General features: G+C 38.7%; 1 protein-coding gene across 1 annotated transcript; it reads left to right on the top strand.

Annotated features, from left to right (window-relative positions):
* Positions 1–715: 715 nt before the first annotated feature.
* Positions 716–16,822, top strand: tubgcp5 (tubulin, gamma complex associated protein 5). The gene is made up of 23 exons (XM_017720702.2): positions 716–1,281; positions 2,021–2,074; positions 2,171–2,279; positions 2,369–2,465; positions 3,544–3,623; positions 4,960–5,095; positions 5,275–5,392; positions 5,891–5,980; positions 6,396–6,489; positions 8,990–9,254; positions 9,369–9,571; positions 10,445–10,560; positions 10,938–11,206; positions 11,955–12,153; positions 12,363–12,551; positions 12,676–12,858; positions 12,970–13,054; positions 13,176–13,296; positions 14,318–14,469; positions 15,359–15,484; positions 15,649–15,737; positions 15,885–15,985; positions 16,112–16,822. The coding sequence occupies exons 1-23, from the start codon at positions 1,148–1,150 to the stop codon at positions 16,156–16,158; spliced, it is 3,057 nt and encodes a 1,018-aa protein (XP_017576191.1). The 5' UTR covers positions 716–1,147; the 3' UTR covers positions 16,159–16,822.
* The last annotated feature ends 3,034 nt before the right edge of the window (positions 16,823–19,856 follow it).

Genomic DNA, 19,856 nt, shown 5'->3' with positions numbered 1-19,856 from the left:
ACCTCAGAGAAGGTTTATGGATGTAGTGAAGGTGGACATGGAGATGGTTGGTGTAAAAGTAGAGGAGGCAGTGGATAGGGCAAGATGGAGGCAGATGATCCACTGTGGCGACCCCTAAAGGGAGCTGCCGAAAGAAGAAGAAGAAGTCTAAAGGGAGATGAACTTGTTTTAATTACTTTGTTTACTGTTCTTTGCAGTTATCTCCCACTGAAAATGAATGAAAGCTTTTAGATGATATCAAAATGTTGAAACAAGTTTATGAATAGAATGCATTTAAAATCAGCAGGTCTGCATTACAAACGATGGTCCTATCCCTCTTTTAATTGTCTTATGAACCATCACGTGTGAGTGAGTTCAGTAATAGTAAAAGAGCAAAGTAATAAAAATTGTTGTAGTCTAATGTGATATTATAGCCATAGTATGTCCTATATTTTATATTAAAACAATATTATCCTGAATGTTGTAATGCGACGTAATTTGTTTGTTTAGCACTTATATATTGTATTTGCTATGAAATCTAAACATAATTGTCATTCTTTTGTCATGACAGTGATTGTATTTCCTTTTTACAGGTTATGATTAACTTGATAAATAAAAATCCTTCACACTTCACGTTTTAGTTTTATTTCTGTTTACTAAGGTTTCCTTTTTTCTGTCGTGGTTTCAGTATTGTGGCCGATAGGTGGAGGTAAAGAGCCGCTAAGCTTTGTCTTCGCGTTCAACCACAGAAGGAGCTTCACAACAAGCTGAGCGGTAAGAAGGAGCTGCGGCGCCGCTTTGAGCGCCAGCGAGTGATTTTAGTGCCCTGCAGCTCTCTGAGTTACTGTCGTAACGAGTCACGGGACAAAATCTGCCCCGCAGCGATTTGCAAATACCACGAGTGGAGGTTTTCCAGCCGTGTTGTAGTTCATCCCCACAGCCGAACCTGACAGTGTGTTGATGCTAGCTTGTTGGCTACCCGCGTAGCTGGAATGCAAATCCGAGAGGGAGACGCTTCAGCTCGGCTGGTGTACAGCCGCTCAGCGGGGGACTCGTGTGTGCGCACATGAAAAGTCAGTGGGGGTCGAGGTGGTTTCAGGTGTTTTTGCGTAACCCGGTGTTGATAAAGTAGCTGAGCTGACTTCCACGTGAGTTAAGTGACTGCAGGATGGCGCACTGGACCAAATTCGAGAAAGAACTGGACCTAGAGGTGAGGAAACTGGTAACGCATATGACCGGCGTTCAGGATGAAGAGGACCAGAACTTCCAAATGGCTCTCAAGTTTGCCTGGTCAAATTTCAGGTGAGGATGCGTTGGCAGCCTTGTGTCTGTAAACTGGAGCAGCTCTGGGTTTGTCACTCTCCCAGGTGCCGGTGCGGGTTTCTCACACCGTTAGTTGTTAAAAGTGAAGCTCTACCAGTTTTTTAAACGCTCCACATAATTAAGTGGCGAAGATGTAAAGAAAGTCTGAAGTGGTGTGAACTAAGTCCACCTCTAAAAGCTCCCTCAGAGAAAGTGATTGGATTAAATGGTTATGAATACGCTGCCTGATTCAGTCTTACGAGTGTTGTTTGATAAAATGTTGGGCTGGAACCTCTCGTGAATCGATTTACTTTACATGATGTTCAAAGGCAAGCTAATCCTCAAAGAAAAGTTTTATTTCCTCCTGATTTACTGTTATTTTTTCATTATCACCATTATAAATAAAAACTCAAGACGTGTGTAGGTTCGCTAATGCTTTGGGATGATGAATAAAAAGCTCTGTTTGTGTTGAAGACATATCAACCCCAGGTCCCTGTCTCCTCCGCTGTACAGACGTCAGAGTCTGTGACATGAGTAGCATACAGTATATCATATCTAACCACTCTGAATGAGTTTGTGTACAGCAGTGAAATTATGCAAAATCTGTCATTCATTCCAAATGTAGTGTGGAGGTTGCTGGATTCCTAAAACCTGGCCTGTCATTTAGAGCATTTGCAGGCTTTAAACCACTGATAAAATGATGTAGTGAAGTTTTTTTTCTCCTCCTCACACTGTATAGGTTTCATCGTTTCTTAGATGTCAGCAGCCACAAAGTACAGCGCTCAATAAAAGGGTAAGAATGTGATTCAAGCAGTGCTCCACAAATTTGCCCATGTCAGTGTTTTAAATTCCAAAAATTCATATCTGGTTCACCATTCATGATTTTCAGGATCCATGAAAAACTTATGGTGCACTCAGACCTGAGTAAAGCAGAGAGTTGGACACGACTGACAGAAGAATTTCTGAACTCACCTCTTCCTAATACTGAGGGTACCATGGTAAGATGCTGTAAAATCATGTTGTACCGCTAAGACATAAATACATTAAATACATGTATCAAAGGTTGCCTTTCTTCTCTTTCATACAGACTGATGTCCACCATGGTGTATTGGCCTTGTTACTGTTGCTGTCTGATTCTCCATCCAACACTACCTACAGTGAAAGGCCCAGACTGAAAGAATCAGGTCGGTCGTCTTGTATCGGTACCTCTGTGTTTTTAGACAGGCAGTACGACCAGTTAATCAGAGGAGGCTGGAATGTTTATGAAATCTCATAATTTCTGTCTAGTGATATATCTATAAAGACCAAAAAAGTGAATGCACATTTGACTAGAAAGACAGTAACGTTTTAGTAGATAAAAAATATTTAGTAGGAAGAGCACTTTTCAAGTTATTTTATTATAAATAATTTCAACAGCATAAACATACCATGTCACATTCAAAGAGTTCGCTCCAGTAAAAAGACTAAATATGAGAACAAAAAGAGATCAACAGGCTACAACTGAGGGAGCCAACTTTAAGGCGTAAGAGTACCCTCCTTGTCTTTCATTTAACACTGACGTTGAAATGAATTGAAATGTTTATTTAAAGAGTTACTATGACTCTGGAACACACGAAGTGAAAATATGTTGCTTGTACACCTGTTAAATGTCCATGTGTAGACTAGAGCTACATAGAGAATTAAACAGTCAGCTTGATGGTGTGTTAACATGTGAATAGACATTTAGTACTAGAAGAAATTAGTGATATTGTTGCAGTTGATAAACAAATGCTTCCATATTAAGCATGGATTGTGTTCAATCATGTAGCTGTCGTATGTTTATTGTTATAATTACACTATTAAAATCTTTAAAAGCGTAAGAAATTGCCTGTATATCCCCTGCTTTAATTTATGTTTAAGCATTTTCACAGTTCTCAAAGGTGGGCAGTGTTCTATGGCAGGGTACTCAACTTATTATGATAATCATATGATTATCATTAAGCACCAATGTTTAGAGAGCTTTTTTATTTTTAAATTTGTAATAATAATTATTATTAATTGTACATATTGCACATGTACAGCCCCCACACAGGACTGCTATTTATAATAAAGATATTAAGAAAATAGTTTGTCTAGCTGTAATAAAGGCTTTTTTTCTTTTTCAAATGCATCAATGTCATAATATTGTAAACTGTGATTAAAAGGTTAGGTCATTATTGTAGTATCATTTTTAAAAATATTTGGCATGTGCCTGATTCTTAGTTAAATAATTTCTTAATGCAGAAAAAGAAGACAGTTTTGATTGGGCTAAGTACTTAATGGAAGGAGAAGATATTGACACAGGCCCTTTTCCAGACACTCCGGTGAGTAGGCTGCATTCAGTTATACATTAATGTGTTTGGCCATGTGCTTGTTTACAGTTACACACATGTGACATAGTCAAGCAAGGCTGTTTTATACCACTGAAAATGTGCCTTTATGTGTAAAATTGTTGTACTTTTAGAATTAGTGCCACTCTGTTAATATTACTATTAGTATAAGTGATGCTTATACCTTTACTGAATGGCCTGATGCAGATACACTTTATTGCCAAAAGCAAAAAAGCAGCTATAACAGCTTCAACTATTCTGGGAATGTTGTCGACAAGGGTTAAGAATGTGTTTCTGGGAATTTTTGACCATTCTTCCAGAAGCGCATTTGTGAGGTCAGACACTGATGTGGGACGAGAAGGCCCGGTTCACAGTCTCCGCTCTAATTCATCCCAAAGGTGTTCTGTTGGGTTGCAGTCAGGTCTCTGAGCAGGCCAGTCAAGTTCTTCCACACCAAACTTGCTCATCCATGTCTTTATGGACCTGCTTTGTGCACTGGTGCGCAGTCATGTTGGAACAGGAAGGGGCTGTCCCCAAACTGTTCCCACAAAGTTGAGAGCATGAAATTGTCCAAAGTCTCTTGGTCTGCTGAAGCACTGAGTTCCTTTCACTGGAACCAAGGGGGCGAGCCCAACTCCTGAAAAACAACCCCGCACCATAATCTCCATAAAACCCAAACTCGTCTATCGGATTGCCAGATGGAGAAGCTTGATTGTTCACTTCAGGGAACACATCTCCACTGCTCTAGAGTCCTTTTACACCACTGCATTCAACGCTTTGCGTTGTGCTTGGTGATGTAAGGCTTGTATGCAGCTGCTCAGCCATGAGAACCCATTCTCTGAAGCTCTCTTCACACTGTTTGGGGTTTGGAGATCAGTAGCTATTGACTCTGCAGAAAGAAACATGACCTCTGTGCACTTTGCGCCTCAGCATCTGCTCACACCGCTCTGTCATTTTACATGGCCTGCTAGTTTGTGGTTGAGTTGCTGTCGTTCCCAATCGCTTCCACTTTGTTATAATACCACTGACAGTTGACTGTGAAATAATTAGTAACGAGGAAATTTCACAACTGGACTGCACAGGTGGCATCCTATCATGGCACCATGCTGCAATTCACTGGGCTTCTGAGAGCGACCCATTCTTTCACTAATGTTTGTAGAAGCAGTCTGCAGGCCTAGGTGCTTGGTTTTAGACACATGTTTCCATGGAAGTGATGGGAGCACCGGAATTCAATGATTTGGATGGGTGAGGGAATACTTTTGCCAATATAGTGTATGTGTAGCAAAGTGAGTGCATCTTTCAGTACGCTATGCATATGGTTGCTTTTCAGGAGTGGTCAGAAGAGGAGAGTGAGGAAGAAGAAAGTCAGCAGCCTATCAGCAGAGAGGATTCTGGGATACAGGTGGACAGAACACCACAGGAATATCAGGAACGGAACAATAAGACAGTACAAGTCACTTGGACTGGTAAAGGCATGATCTCAACACAAATTATAACGTGCCGATGGGTACTTATAACTAATGAACATCATATTGTAAGCATCACTGATGGTGCCAGAACTTTAGTGCAATATTTCAAAATTATAAATTAAATGTCTTTAACCAGTAAATGTCATTTTTGTAATTCACTGTACATATTTATTTAGTGGGTGAGCCAGATGCCCGTGCTTGGCTGGAGCGGCATGTTGTAACGCCATACTGGGTCCCCCACTCACCCCGTTTTCCACACAGTCTCCATTTGCACTCTAACCTGCTCAACGTCTGGTGAGAAAAAAAGCTTGAGCATCCACTCTACCTTAATTTGAGTTTAGTTCCCTTAAATTAACTGTACGGGTGAAGAATGAATGGTATATTTAAAAAAAGACTACATCGAACAAGAGTACTCTTCTGTTTCATAAAACTGAGGAAAATTCAGGTTTCAACAATTTGGGCCCTTTTAATTTTTTTTTTATAAATTTTTTGATTATTGATACTCCATAACACAGTGTAATATTAAAAGTGCATTAAACATGCTCTCCCATTTGATAATTCAGTTCTCTGCCCCTCTTTCTTTGAATTTTATGGCCCTTGTAAAACATTGTAAGAGAAACTCCAAAATTAGCCTCAGATCAGTGAAAAGCAAAAATCTACACTGAAATGGGTCTAATTTGCTAACAGTTAGGGAGAAATTAAATCCAGGAAAAAGCTTATGAGTAGCTTTTAATTAATGGAAACATCTGTTTGTTAAGTGTGTTGATATACTTCCTTTGATTCTCTCTTAAGGGATCAGCATCTCTACAACACTGACCCACTCTACCTGCCTGAGGAAAAAGCTTTTGTTACTGAAACCCAAGTGATTCGAGAGACTTTATGGTAAGACTGGGTATGTTTATTTTAGTGGACATATAGCTATAGATATGGAAATTACGATTATCATGAGTATTTTAGTAACTAGTATAATAGATGAATAGGGCATATTTTTATTAATGATTGAAATGGCAAATGCATGAAGACTGCATGTTCACTCATCCGCTGTCTTTCTTTCTGTCTGATTTTTATAGTTAGGAGTGTGAAGACAGAATATGTTGAGTTTTACGCGGATACCCTCTATGAATGTCATTGGTTGTGTTGTTTACCGCCTCAGTGGAGTGTCCTGTTCATTTTCAGGAATGTTGCCAATACCATGTCACGAAAGTTTATGAATCCCAGTGGTTGGCGTTTCCTTTTTCCTGCTAGGCACATGGTCAAATGAAAATGCTATTCACCCTGTATTCTTTTTTGCTTTCAGGCTGTTGTCAGGGGTAAAGAGGCTTTTCATATTTCAGCACCATGATGGCAAAGTAAGCGTGAGGAATGACGTGGTGGTCACCCACTTGACTAATGTAAGCTAAAAGTGGTTCTTTCTTCTTTTTTTTTTTTTTTTTTTAATTTTATGTATTTATTTATTTTATTTATTGTTTTAGTTCTTATTTAGTTTAGTTCCTTGATAACAATTTAGAGTACATCAGTTAACAGTACTTACAAGAGTAATAAACATAACTAAATAGTTAAGTAATGTCACAGCTAATCATTAATTAATGAAAGACATAGAAACTAACATTATTTTAAAATCTTACTAATGGTTATGTAATATCTAATATTTATATTTAACAAATGATAGTAATGGTAGCTAACATATTGCTTTAGATGTTAATAAATAGTATATTAAAGTGTTAATAATGTGACATAATAATTGGGATAGTAAGAACTAAGCACTAATGAGCTATTGAACTAAGCACTAATGAGCTGCTGAACTAAGCACTAATGAGCTGCTGAACTAAGCACTAATGAGATATTTCTAGTTCCAATTAATCAGGGTGAATTAATCAAGGGCCATTTAATCAAGTTTCTCAAAATTGTTAGAGTTTGGGTCATCTTAATTGGTAGAGAGAGTGTACTGTGTACTTGCCTTACTATTTAACCATCATCTATGTGCTAAGATAAGTTAAGACTTATTGGTAAAGCCTAAGATCTGTGGTCAGGCTCTATGGTCCTTATGTAGATGTTTGCTTTTTCTGTTCCTTTCAAGAAGTAATTAGTACATTTAATTAGTTCTATGATATTAACATAGTTTCAATTTTATTTATTGCATTAAATTTTTCAACATATTACTTAAGCATTATTTATTTAAGCAAGATTATTTAATGTTATTTGTGATTCTTATTGCAAACTTGTCTGCAGATATATTCTCAGAAACTCAAACAAAATATTTCATGAGTAGTATATTCTTTACACATGTATTAGGTAGATATACCCTGACGTGTATGTTTGTGTGTGTGTGTATGTATGCATGTATATATGTACTACATATACACCAACTGGCCACCTCCTTAAATATCTACAACCCTGTTCCCAAAAAGTTGGGATGTTGTGTAAAATGTAAATAAAAATGTATGCAAATAATGTAAACCCTATATTTAATTAAAATAGTATGAAGAAAACATGTTGAAACTGAGAATTATTTATTTATTTATTTATTTTATTATTATTTTTTAAATATTTGCTCATTTTGATTTGAGTCAGCAGCAAGTTCCAAAAAATTGTGACAGGGGTATGTTTACCACTGTGCTGTGTCACCTTTTCCTGTAACAAACTGTGTTTGGGGACTGAGGAAATCAACTGTTGTGGGTTTGAAAGTGAAATGTTTTCACATTCTTGCTTGTTATAGGATTTCAGGCGCTCAACAGTGCAGGGTCGTATTTTTCGTTTCATAGTGCACCAAATGTTTTCAGTGGGTGACAACGATGTGTAGGATGTGCCTTCTTTTTTATTTAAAATGTCCATGATGCCATGTACCCTAGTAAGGTTTCCAGGGCCTTTGGAGGAAAAACAGCCCCACAACATAACAGACCTTCCACCATTCTCAACTGTGGGCAACATTTTTTTCAGTGTAGTCATTTTCTTTTTAAACCAAACCCACATTTAGTGTTATTTGTTGCCATAAAGCGCAATTTTTGTTTCATCTGACCATAGAACATGTTTCCTGTCACAATAGCGTTTAGCAAATTCCAGGCACATGTGTTTAGATGGCAGGAAAGGCTATTTCCTGGCTTGCCTTCCAAATAATCTGTTGGTGCGGAGGTGGCCTCTGATGGTACTTCTAGGGATGGCAGTGGTTGTGGCACATAAGGGATTTTTTTAAAATCTCAAAATAAATTTACTTCAGTTAAAGGTGGAGGAGTTTTTCTCATTTTTTTTCAGTGTGAGATTAAGCTAGTTTACCAAAAGGTGAATTTCCTGTAACCCTTTTTGCTCGTCTTCACCAGGAGTGGCAATGCAATAATTGTGAAGGGGACTGTATATACAACTATAGATATTATTCTGTGCTCTTACATGTTTATGAAGTGTTTCATAAGCTAGAAGTTTATGCCTTCTCTTTAAATTAAAGCTGCATTTGACATTATAGACTTCAACAAATTGTTTGTTAGTGCTTAGTTTTTACTATCTTGATTGTTGATTCACAATAATTAACTCATTTATAAAGTACCTAATATTTAAAATAACAGGCTTATCATTACTGTCATTAGTTAATGACTAATTGAAAAATTAAGTAAGCATATAGTAATGATTAAAAACTACTTAAAATCTAAACTGTGAGTCCTCATTTCGGTCATTAGTTTTTGATTAATTGCTACATTACTTAAGTATTTAAAAATGCTTATTTCTTAAGCACTGTTAATGGATGTAGCTTTATTGTAAAGTGCTAGCTAAAATTGAACAGAATAGGAATGCGTCTCCTCCTCTAAGTCCCAAGTCTATGTTTTCTTAAAAGACTTTAAATATGCATTGAAGGTGCCTCTAGTTTGTGTTTATATATTTACCTTGTGATTGAATCTGGTACAGAATTGCCTTCGCTCAGTGCTGGAACATATAGCAGCCTATGGCCAGGCCGTGTTTCGTCTACAGAGGTTCATTGATGAGGTGACTGGTCACAGTGCAGAGCCGTGTCCACCTGGGCTCAACTCCTCCTCCTCCTCCTCCTCATCTTCCAAGAAGAACTCTGAGCCCCCATTCAGAACCTACCAAGCCTTTGTGTGGGCACTGTACAAGTACTTTACCAGCTTTAAAGAGGAGCTCACAGCCATTGAGAAAGATATAATCGGCAGAGGTACATAGTATTTACCACTATTTGTTTGAATAACATGCAAGTTAATGATGTCAGTGGTGCAGCCTGTAAAATGATTTTTTTTCCGACTTGTTCGTTTCTGTGATGTGTGTGCAGATGAGACAGTGACATTGTCCGCTGTGTTGGAAAGGCTCAGCCCTCACCTGGCTCAGATCACAGTCTTGCACAAAGTTTTCTGCACAGGGGTGGCTGAGGTCCCCCCTGGCACGCCAAATGTGGTACGAGCCTCACATTTACTCAACACTCTCTACAAGGCCATCATTGAATATGACAGTGTGGGTGAAGCTTCTGAGCAATCGGTAAGTTTGTGGAAAGTCTTTTACATATGTTAATGGTCAAAGTAGTAAACAGTGAACTAATTACCAGAAGAAATTTCTTAGTTTCGTATACTTATGGTGAAACACAAGTAAACAGGGATTTAAAATGAATCTTCAGTTGATTATTGATATTCATGCAGGGTTTTTTTGTATTGGGCAAAAAATTACATTAAGATATTGTCTAATTAAGTATGCATTAATTTATTTTATTGTAAAGTCACACATCAGAAAAGATTTTGCAGAACAGATTGCTGGAATGTCATTTTTTAGTGTCTAATCAAGGAAACATTAACATTTAAATAAAACTAAGATTTGTGGATCTGACATTAAAATTGTATTACTAAGAAAGCATGTACCCTCGTTATAGTTGTTAATTTTAGGAAAAAGTAGATGTGAGTGTTCACAAACTGATGCACCAAACAACCATGTGGAAGTAAATACATACAAATACATAAATACATCCAATACATTTAAGAGAATATGTGTTATAGATGCAATTTACCCACAAAACTTGAAAAATGATTGACCAAAACAGTCATTTTTGCCCATAGCGTCTTGCCTTAAGTTGAGAAAATGTTTTAAACCACCCACTATTTAGATCAGGCAATTCTGGGCTGAAGTGCTGCTGAAATTAGCCTAGTGTTACCATCAACAAACACTCTGAATTCAGTTCATGAAGGCTTTGCTAATTAGTGGATGAGCTGAATCAGGTTTGTTTAACAAGGCAGTGTGTCTCAGTTGGCTGTCCTGCACAGTTTAGTGTTTTGCTAGCTTTGTAGCACATGTATTACTGCTTTACAAACAAATAAAATAGTAGTCAACTGTCTGATGCCCAGTTGCCCTTTATTTCACCAGGTGGCACTTCTCTTCTCACTCTGGGTTGAAACAGTCAGGCCATATCTTGAGATAGTGGACGAATGGATTGTTCACGGCCACTTGTTCGACCCAGCCAAAGAGTTTATAATCCAGAGGTAAAGAATAAAAGATTTAGTAATTGCATTTGGTTATAAATGTTCACACAACGGGATTAGAATGTCTCAAACCAATTTAGGAAGAAGTAGATGCTTGAATACATTACATCACAATGTCTTTCAGTTATGTTCTGGCAGGATATTCTCTTGAAAAGCTCAGCATGAAAATCACTCATCAAAGCAGCACACGCTCTGAACTGTAAAATTCATTACTCCTTGAAAACTGACTGCATATGTGACTGTCCATAGTAGAAAATTCCATAGTTCTTTAGACAGTAATAGATGAGACATTATGTATGCATATCACAATTTAAGAGGTCAGTAATAATCAGCTGAAGTGACTTCATCTTACTAAGCATTGGGTCTGTGTCCATTAGGAACAAGGATGTGCCTGTGAATCACAGGGACTTCTGGTACGCCACTTACACTTTGTATAGTGTGTCTGAGGCAGTGGAGAGTGAGGAGAGACTGAGCGATGCTGCCAGTGGAAGCTCTGGAGGAGAGCAGGGCTCCAGCAGCAAGCAGCACACAATGGTGTCCTTCCTCAAGCCTGTCCTTAAGCAGATCATCATGGCAGGAAAGTCCATGCAGCTCCTGAAAAACTTGGACTGCAAGGAGGCAGAGCAGGCCGATGGATCTTCTAGAGGTCAGCGTTTGGTTAAATGTGGAATGTAAAAGAAAGGCTTTAATTTCTGTGATTTGCCCTACCAGCACCCTTTTCATAGATTGTATGCATAGTGCTATAATCATGGTAAGGAGAGGGGAGGATGCAGTGATCTCAGTTTAGGGAACAGTATTTCATGATTAGCCCAGGTCATTCCTAACTTATTGGAGTAGAGGTAGGAGATCGTCCTCACTGTGGGCTTAAGGTGTCCAGTTTTACGAAGTCTTTGTTTGTGAAATACCCTTCAGCTTGCCTTTTTGCCTTGTCGGATGCAAAATACTCAATACTGTAGCTTAACAGAATTATTTGTTAAAAAAAACACAAATTACACAATTTTACATTTACCCTACATGTAGTATATCAGCCAGTATATGTTTGGTGTCCAAATTTTGTTTCGTTGATTCAATGCTGGCTTACATTGCTAACAAGCAGTAGAAGGCAGTTGTCATGGAAATGAGTGCATCCTCAAAACTTCTCCCAAACCACATTCAGGTGGTGTGTTATGGTCATGCAGACTTGTCAGTGATTTAGAGGACAGCACATTTTGGACTCCTAATATATCTTGGCTGATTAACTACATCTAGAGAAGGTGGAAAATTGTGTAAATTAGATTTTTTTGCTGAACTATTCCTTTAATACATCAGCACAGTTAATATTACACATGTAATCTCATGTTATATGTAATTGTGTAAGACCGTTTATTATACATCTGTGTGTTTTTCTCTCTCAGATGCTGAAAGGAAAAGTCTTTATACACTCTTTCTGGAATCGGTGCAGACTCGTCTGCGCCGTGGAGAAGAGTCACCCACAGATACGGTAACGGAGCAACAAGCCACAAAGAGGAGCCTTATTAAGATGCAATCCATCGTGGCACGTCATCTGGAAATGGATGACATCCATGACCCCCTGCTGGCCATCAACTTTGCGAGGTGATCTAACCTACCACAGAAACAGCAGGTTTCAACAGACCACAAGATGGAAAATTAATTAATCTTTTAAATACAAAGAGTTTCAATATCAAAATATGCTCACACTTAGATTATTAGATGAATAGGCAGCTGTTTAATTAGTATGAAGACTTTGAGGAATAAGAAACGAGATTGGGTTTCTAATAAATTGTATTCCGAATCATCATCAGGTTGTATTTGGAACAGAAAGACTTTCATGAGAAGTTCTGTGGTGCTGATGTGATTGTGGACCGTTCTTCAGAATCAGTGACATGTCAAACGTTTGAGCTGACTCTGCGCTCCTGCCTGTATCCACACATTGAGAAGAGATACATTGAATGCTGTGGCAACCTCATGAGAACCCTCAAAAAGGACTACAGGTAAAATTCTGGCTTTAAACCTTTATAGGTCTGTTTTGAATACAGTCTACTGTATTCTACTGTTTTGGAAGCTCTGGCTGAGCAATTTCATATTTTAGCTGACTGGTCTCATTTCTTCTTTCAGGCTACTAGGATACCTTCAGGCTATGAGAAACTATTTCCTTTTGGAGGCTGGTGACACCATGTATGACTTCTACACAGCCATTTTTGACAAGGTGCTGGAGAAGGAGAGCTGGCAGCAGCTGGCATTTCTCAATGTGCAGCTGCAGGAGGCTGTGGGACAGCGCCACCCAGAGGACAACAACAAGTACTGACTGAATGTCAACATATTTATAAGTTCTTAAAGACTTTCTTCTTTTTGTTGTTTTAGTTTAATTCATTTTTCTGACTTACTGCTGTCTTTTTGCTGATTTCACAGATTGTCAATCTTTCTGGAGACAATCGATCCCACAAGGAAAAAACAGCCAATCAACAACCTTGATGGTCTTACATTGAGTTATAAGGTAACTAGACCTTCTTTTTTTTCAGTGTATTTGTTTGGATGTAGATTTTTGTAACATTAGCTAATATGACTTGTATTAATTTCTCTTCTGTTTATATAATATAATTACTTGTGTTTACCAGGTTCCATGGCCTGTGGATATTGTCATTAGTTCTGAATGTCAGAAAATCTACAATCAAGTTTTCTTGCTCCTTCTACAAATAAAGTGGGCTAAATACAGTCTGGATACATTGCGATTCAGTGGTAAGTAATGCTTACATAGTATTAGAAATATAGAAAGGCATGGAAATATATATGTAAAGGCTTTCCAGAAAATTTTGGAATGTGTCTGTGGGAACCTGTGCCCATTCATAGAAAAAAGCATTTGTGAGATCAGGTTGGTCGAGAAGGTCTGGCTTGCAGTCAGTGTTTCAGTTCAGCTCAAAAATGTTTAGTGGGGTTGAGGTCAGGGCTCTACAGTTTCTCCACAGCACACTTATCAAACCGTGTCCTAATGGACACACCTCTGTCTCTGCTCCTGAATCCATTGGCTGCGTGCTTTACGCCACTCCAGCCAATGCTTGGCATTGCACATAGTCATCTTAGGCTTGTGTACAGCTGTTCAGCCATGGAAACCATTTCATGAAGCTGCTGATGCACAATTTCTATTGATCTTGCTTCTAAAAGTAGTTTGGATTTTTATATGCCATGCGATTCAGCACTTGGTGCCTTTGCTCTGTGAGTTTACAAGGTCGGCCACTTTGTGGCAGAGCCATTCTTGATAATAGACACTTCCTGTTCACAGTAATAGCACTTGACAGAGCAAGATCTAGCAGGGCTAAATCTTGTGGCAAGCTTGTTTTCTGACTGTGCCACATTTAAAGTCAGTGAGCTCTTTAGAACAACCCATTCCACTGACAGTGTTTGTTTATGGAGAGATATTATGGTCTTTCGCTTGATTGTATACACCTGTTAGCAATAGATGTGGCTGAAACATCTTAATGTAACAACTCAGTAATTAGAAGGGGCATCCACATACTCTTAGGGTGTGTGTGTGTGTGTGTGTGTGTGTGTGTGTGTGTGTGTGTGTGTGTGTGTGTGCGTGTGTGTACGTGTGTATGTCTCTATGTGTCTCACATTGCATTCATTTTAGTTGAAGGGCAAATCAAACTTTCAGAGGCACAAGTTTTTAAGTTAATTTGGGAAAGTTGTGCAGAGATGGATCTAGCTGATTTGATTTGGGTCACCTGATTTTCTGTCTGCTAAAAATGTTATTTCTCCACAGATTTGACAACAGCTGCTAAGAGGCATGAAGGAGGCCAGTCTGAAGAGTACACAGCCAAAGAACCCATAAACCAGCAGATCCATAGAATGTTCCTACTAAGAGTGAAGCTAATGCATTTTGTTAATAGTCTGCACAACTACATTATGACCAGGGTAGGTATTTGCATTATTGTGCAGATTTGTGTTTCTTGTACAGTGAGAATTATATTAAATGTCTCACAGGTATTAATTAGGGCTGTCAAAGTTAACATGATTACTAGCTTACTACTGTAATTTAACACTGTCCAGGTTGGCAGACCAAACTGCTCACATGTTGTATATGTGTGATAATTGCAGTTGTAACCTCTGGTTCAAATACAGTTTTCAAATGGCTTTTAAATGAACACCTTCAGCAGACTATGCTGGACAGAGCTCACAGGAGACCTATGGCTAAATCAACAGAAACCAAACAAAAGCAGTAGCAAAATGGACAGCTACAGTTCTGTTCCACTGTAAAAAAGAATCCACAAACTATATGAAAGAGAATGAGTTGAAACCATTGACTTTATAAAGGATAAGAAACATTTATAAAAGCTTGCCCTGCCAATATAAAGCACATATCATACACAAGAACACTTTAATGTGCTTTACATAAATGCAATACAAGCAAAAAGAACATCACTAGTGCATTAGAATGGAAGAACAATAAAAATAAGGTGATGTATTCAAAAGTAAAGTGTGTGTGGTTGGAATAAGCCACCATTGAAAACTGGAAAAGGTGTTCACTCTATGAAAATTGTGTAATTTATGTTCATATGAACCATATATATGGTGAAAGTAATGTCACTGAACTACTGAATGTCTGATGGAGCTTATTTAGTCCACTTGGCTATAACTAAATGCCCTGTTTATGAAGAAAAAAAATAATTTGAGCTATTTTGTTATTAACAGCACACTTTAAATACACAAAACAATGTGATTCATTTTATTTATTTAGCTTAGTCTTATTCAAGTATTATTCAAATTAATTTGTTCTACATTGCCTTTGCTCTTCTAATTTCAGATCTTGCATAGCACAGGCCTGGAATTTCAGCACCAAGTACAAGAAGCAAAAGACTTGGACCAGCTCATAAAAATCCATTACAGATATCTGTCCACCATTCACGACCGCTGCCTTCTGCGGGAGAAGGTAGGACACGTGTACCCCCTCCACATCCTATCTGTTGGCGTTTTGGGGCAGTATCTCAGTGGAGCTTGTGCTTATTTTAAGTGTCCTAATAAATATTCAGTTACTTTCAGTCAATGCTGTTTGCAGTACTTGAACACAGAATCAAGGTTACTCTGTCCTTGCAGGTCAGTTTTGTCAAAGAAGCCATCATGAAGGTCCTTAATTTGGTTCTCATCTTCTCTGACCGATGGCAGGCTGGCTTTGGAGCATGGAAGTATGTGGTATTCGTTTACAAAAATATATGTATTTTAATTTGATATGAAGCATCACATTTATTGCCATTTTGTACACGTCTATGAATCTAGTCTGTTGTTGGAATTTTCTTAAGACTCTCAAAACGTGTCGTCTTTGTCTGATTCAGAATCGAATCTATTGACAAAATGGAGTCGGATTTCAAGAACTGTCACATGTTCTTGGTGACCATTCTGAATAAGGCTGTCTGCAGGGGATCGTTTCCTCATTGTGAGACTACTTTTGCTTTATTTAACTGCTTCCCCTCTTGCACCAGTTTGGTGTTTTCTGTATCTAAGTTAACTACACAATTGTTATGCTGTTTGTTAACTCTCTATTTTGATTTTTACCCTCTAGTGGAGTCCCTTGCTCTGTCTCTGATGGCTGGTTTTGAGCAGTGCTAGATGACTCAACTGCAGACACTGCACACTGGTCCAGCTGTTGACTGCCATGCTGTATGATTCCTTCTGTACTGTTTGTCTCTGCCAAGATGTCTGATGTCAAAGCACATGGAGGACTGACGGTGTCCGAACAACAGCTCTTCTTCAGTATGAAGGGAGCTGTGTTTCTGTGTCTATATAAGGGCCACCTCAGTGAAATGTAGATATTGTCTGCACATCGTGATGTTGCTCTCGATGTTTTTCCAATCAAGACTGAAGACTTTTTAATGTGACTTCTACTTTAAAAGCACTTGTTCACTGTTGCATCATGTGAAAGCTGTAAAATATTTATGATCCCTAACAAAGGCAGCACATTGTATTAAACAAGCGGATGATTTTGCCACTGGTTGTGTGCTTATTTTCAATCTGTTTGAATAGGGATATTATTCTTTGTATAACTAAAGGATGTAAAATGCCTGTACATGTATATATCAGCTAATTATTTGCCTGTGTGTATTGTTACTGCTGAAAACTATATTTTTCATCATTCAGTGACCATTTGTGTGTAGTAAATGAGCAGTTACTCTAAATCTGACTGTAAATTTATTTTCAATAAAAGGAAAAAAGGAAAGTGGTAGAAAAAATAATACCTTTAGTGTCTCATATTAAAGCCTGTCACTTAAATATATTGTTTGCTATGTGAATCTGAGTGACTCTTTAATTGCTCCTAAATACACAATGTAGAGAGATCAGAGGACTCCCTGCTCTAGAGTAAGGGTATTTCTTTAGCTGCAGTCCAGGAGGGCCTGTGTCGACCACAGTTTGGTAACTTCAGTACGCAAAACCTCCTCCAAAATAAAATAACTGAATTAATCCCAGGTGGGACATTTATGAGCTACAGCAACATAACATACAACAGGTTTTATGAGTAAATAAGGGTTGTATGCAAGTCCGAACCCCCTGGTCATGTTTTGTTGATTTGAAAAATCCATCCCCTACAGAGAACATTTGCAACTTTGGTGCACAATTTGTATTTAGTTTCTTTGTTTAACATATTGAGGAAAAATAAAACCTGTAATTTAAATGTGCCATAACTTTTACACTTAAGGCATTTTATGTTTTATGCCCCATAATATGTTAAATTCAGTAAGTAACCGATAATTGTGCATTGGATAAGAAAACGGGTGTTCTCTCTAGAGGGCATCTACTTTTACTTTACTACATTTAAGATTTCAACATACCTACACTATATGGACAAAGGTATTAAGACATCTACACATTACACTCACAGGAGAATTTATGACATTATATATATATATATATATATAGATATATATATAGATATAGATATATAGATATAGAGTTTGTCCCCTCTTTGCAGCTATAACAACTTGGACTGTTCTAGGTAGCTCTCTACAAGATTTTGGAGTGTGTCTTTGGGAATTTCTGCCCTTTCATCTAGAAGTGCATTTGTGAGGTCAGACACTGAAGTTCTTCCACACCAAACCCAGCCATGCATTGTGCACTGGTGCTCAGTCATGCTGGAACAGAAAAAAGTATCCACACAAAGCTGCACAGACTTGTCCAAAATGACTTGGTATGCATTAAGATTTCCCTTCACTGGAACTGAGGGGCCTAGGCCAACCCCTGAAAAACAACCCCATAGCATCACCCATTCTCCACCAAACTTTACAGCTGCACAATGCAGTCAGGCACGAAACATTCTACTGACATTCGCCAAACCCAGACTCATACATAAGACTGGCAGATAGAGAAGTGTGATTTGTCACTTTACAGAATGCGTTTCCACTGCTCCAGAGTCCAGTGGCGGTGCTTTACACTGCTCCCCACCTCTCGTTTGGCACTGTACGTTTTAATCTTAGTCTTGTATGTAGCTGCTCAGCTATGGGAACCCATTTCGTGAGCTTCTAATGTGCAGTTCTTTTGCTGATGTTGCTTCGAGAGACAACTTGGAACTTGTTACTGGGTGATTCCACAGATTCACTCAGCAGCCCCACTCTCTGAATTAGCATGGTCTACCACTTTATGGCTAAGCTGTTGTTGCTTCTAGGTGCTTCCATTTCACATAATAGCACTTATAGTTGACAGTGGCAGATCTAACAGGATGGAAACTTCACAAACTGACTTGTGGCAGAGGTGGCATCCTATGACAGTGCTATGTTTAAAGTCACTGAGCTTATCACTGCGACCCCATCTATTGCCAGTATTTGTCTATTGAGATTGCAAGGCTATGTGCTTAATATCCTTAGTGTCCAAATATTTTTGTTTATATAGTGTATATGTAGACAATAGCAAATATTTCAGATGTACATGCATGAGATTAAAAGCTGCACAAATGCTGGCCAGTTCATTAACTACCTTTCATTTATACTGTTTTTCCTTTTTTTGAGCTCCATCTACTATATAATAGCACTCTGTTGTTTTGCAATTACAGGCTGTAGTCCATCTGTTTCTCTGCATACTCTGTTAGCCCCCTTTTACCCTGTTCTTCAATGGTCAGGACCCCCACAGAGCAGGTATTATTTGGATGGTGGATCATTCCCAGCACTGCAGTGACGCTGACATGGTGATGTGATAATGTGTGCTGTGCTGTTGTGAGTGGATCAGACACAGCAGTGCTGCTGGAGTTTTTAAACACTGTGTCCATCCACTGACCACGGCATTGGAAACATGCCATGTAAACATGCCGTGGAGTTTTTAAACACTGTGTACACTCACTGACCACGGCATTGGAAACATCTACCTTGTAAACATCCACTAGTCCTTCATCAGTGGTCACAGGACGCTGCCCACTGGACAGGACTACGTATTTCTGGTTGGTGGACTATTCTTAGTCCAGCAGTGACACTGAGGTGTTTAAAAACTCCAGCAGCTCTGCTGTGTCTGATCCACTCATACTACTCGCACATGCAGTGCTGAGAATGATCCACCATGCAAATAATACCTGCTCTGTAGTGGTCCTGTGGGGGTCCTGACCATGGAAGAAAGGGGGCTGACAAAGTATGCAGAGAAACAGGTGCACTACAGTCTGTACGTGGTGATTCTATATGTTAATTCAACCAGATAAAATAGAGAAAGAATAGAGTGTAGAAACAAGTGAAGTGGCTGGTCAGTGTATACAAATATAATCAAGTTGTATAAATGCAGTCAAATGTGCTGTGCACGATCTGGAAGTTGATAGTTTGATTGAATCAGATGTGTATGAGCAAGACTGTGCTGGACACTTGCCCTCCAAAAGAGCTAAATGCCACTATCGTATATCATACTATATGTAGTGGACGTTTAATACATTGGTGAAATAAGGCTCCTCAGTAAGGCATGTGTCCAAAAGGGAGCCGTTTGGGTACAGAAGTTAGGAGTCTCGGGCAGCTTCTTCATAATTCTGCTCTTATCTGTGGACAAAAGAGTGCTTGAGAAAGATTAGTGTCATCACATTTAGCATCACATATCACACACCACACTACTACTACTACTAGGCCCTGTCCCTCAACAAGACTGAAGTGCAGTAATCACATGTAGAAAAACACGATTTCAGAGACACTAATTTTTCTACAGCCCTACATTTGCTGCTACTCATATTTGAAGTTTTAGGTTTGGGATGCTTTTATGTTATAGTTTGATTTCAAGCGGTCGTGTGAGCTGTCTGCGGTGGTCCGTGCGCGCCCCCAGGTGGCCGGGCTTCGTGTGCGCCTGTGGACTTT

The sequence above is a fragment of the Pygocentrus nattereri genome, chromosome 26, assembly GCF_015220715.1.
Source record: "Pygocentrus nattereri isolate fPygNat1 chromosome 26, fPygNat1.pri, whole genome shotgun sequence".
NCBI lineage: Eukaryota > Metazoa > Chordata > Actinopteri > Characiformes > Serrasalmidae > Pygocentrus > Pygocentrus nattereri.
The sequence above is the reverse complement of the archived record's forward strand: the minus strand, read 5'-3'. Positions and strand labels throughout refer to the sequence as shown.

Bases quoted from the DNA above. Each gene is read 5' to 3' on its own strand.
- tubgcp5 (XM_017720702.2), top strand. From the start codon at position 1,148: ATGGCGCACTGGACCAAATTCGAGAAAGAACTGGACCTAGAGGTGAGG. The intron at 1,282-2,020 runs GTGAGGATGCGT...CACACTGTATAG, and splicing joins TTTGCCTGGTCAAATTTCAG to GTTTCATCGTTTCTTAGATG. The intron at 5,393-5,890 runs GTGAGAAAAAAA...TTCTCTCTTAAG, and splicing joins TCTAACCTGCTCAACGTCTG to GGATCAGCATCTCTACAACA.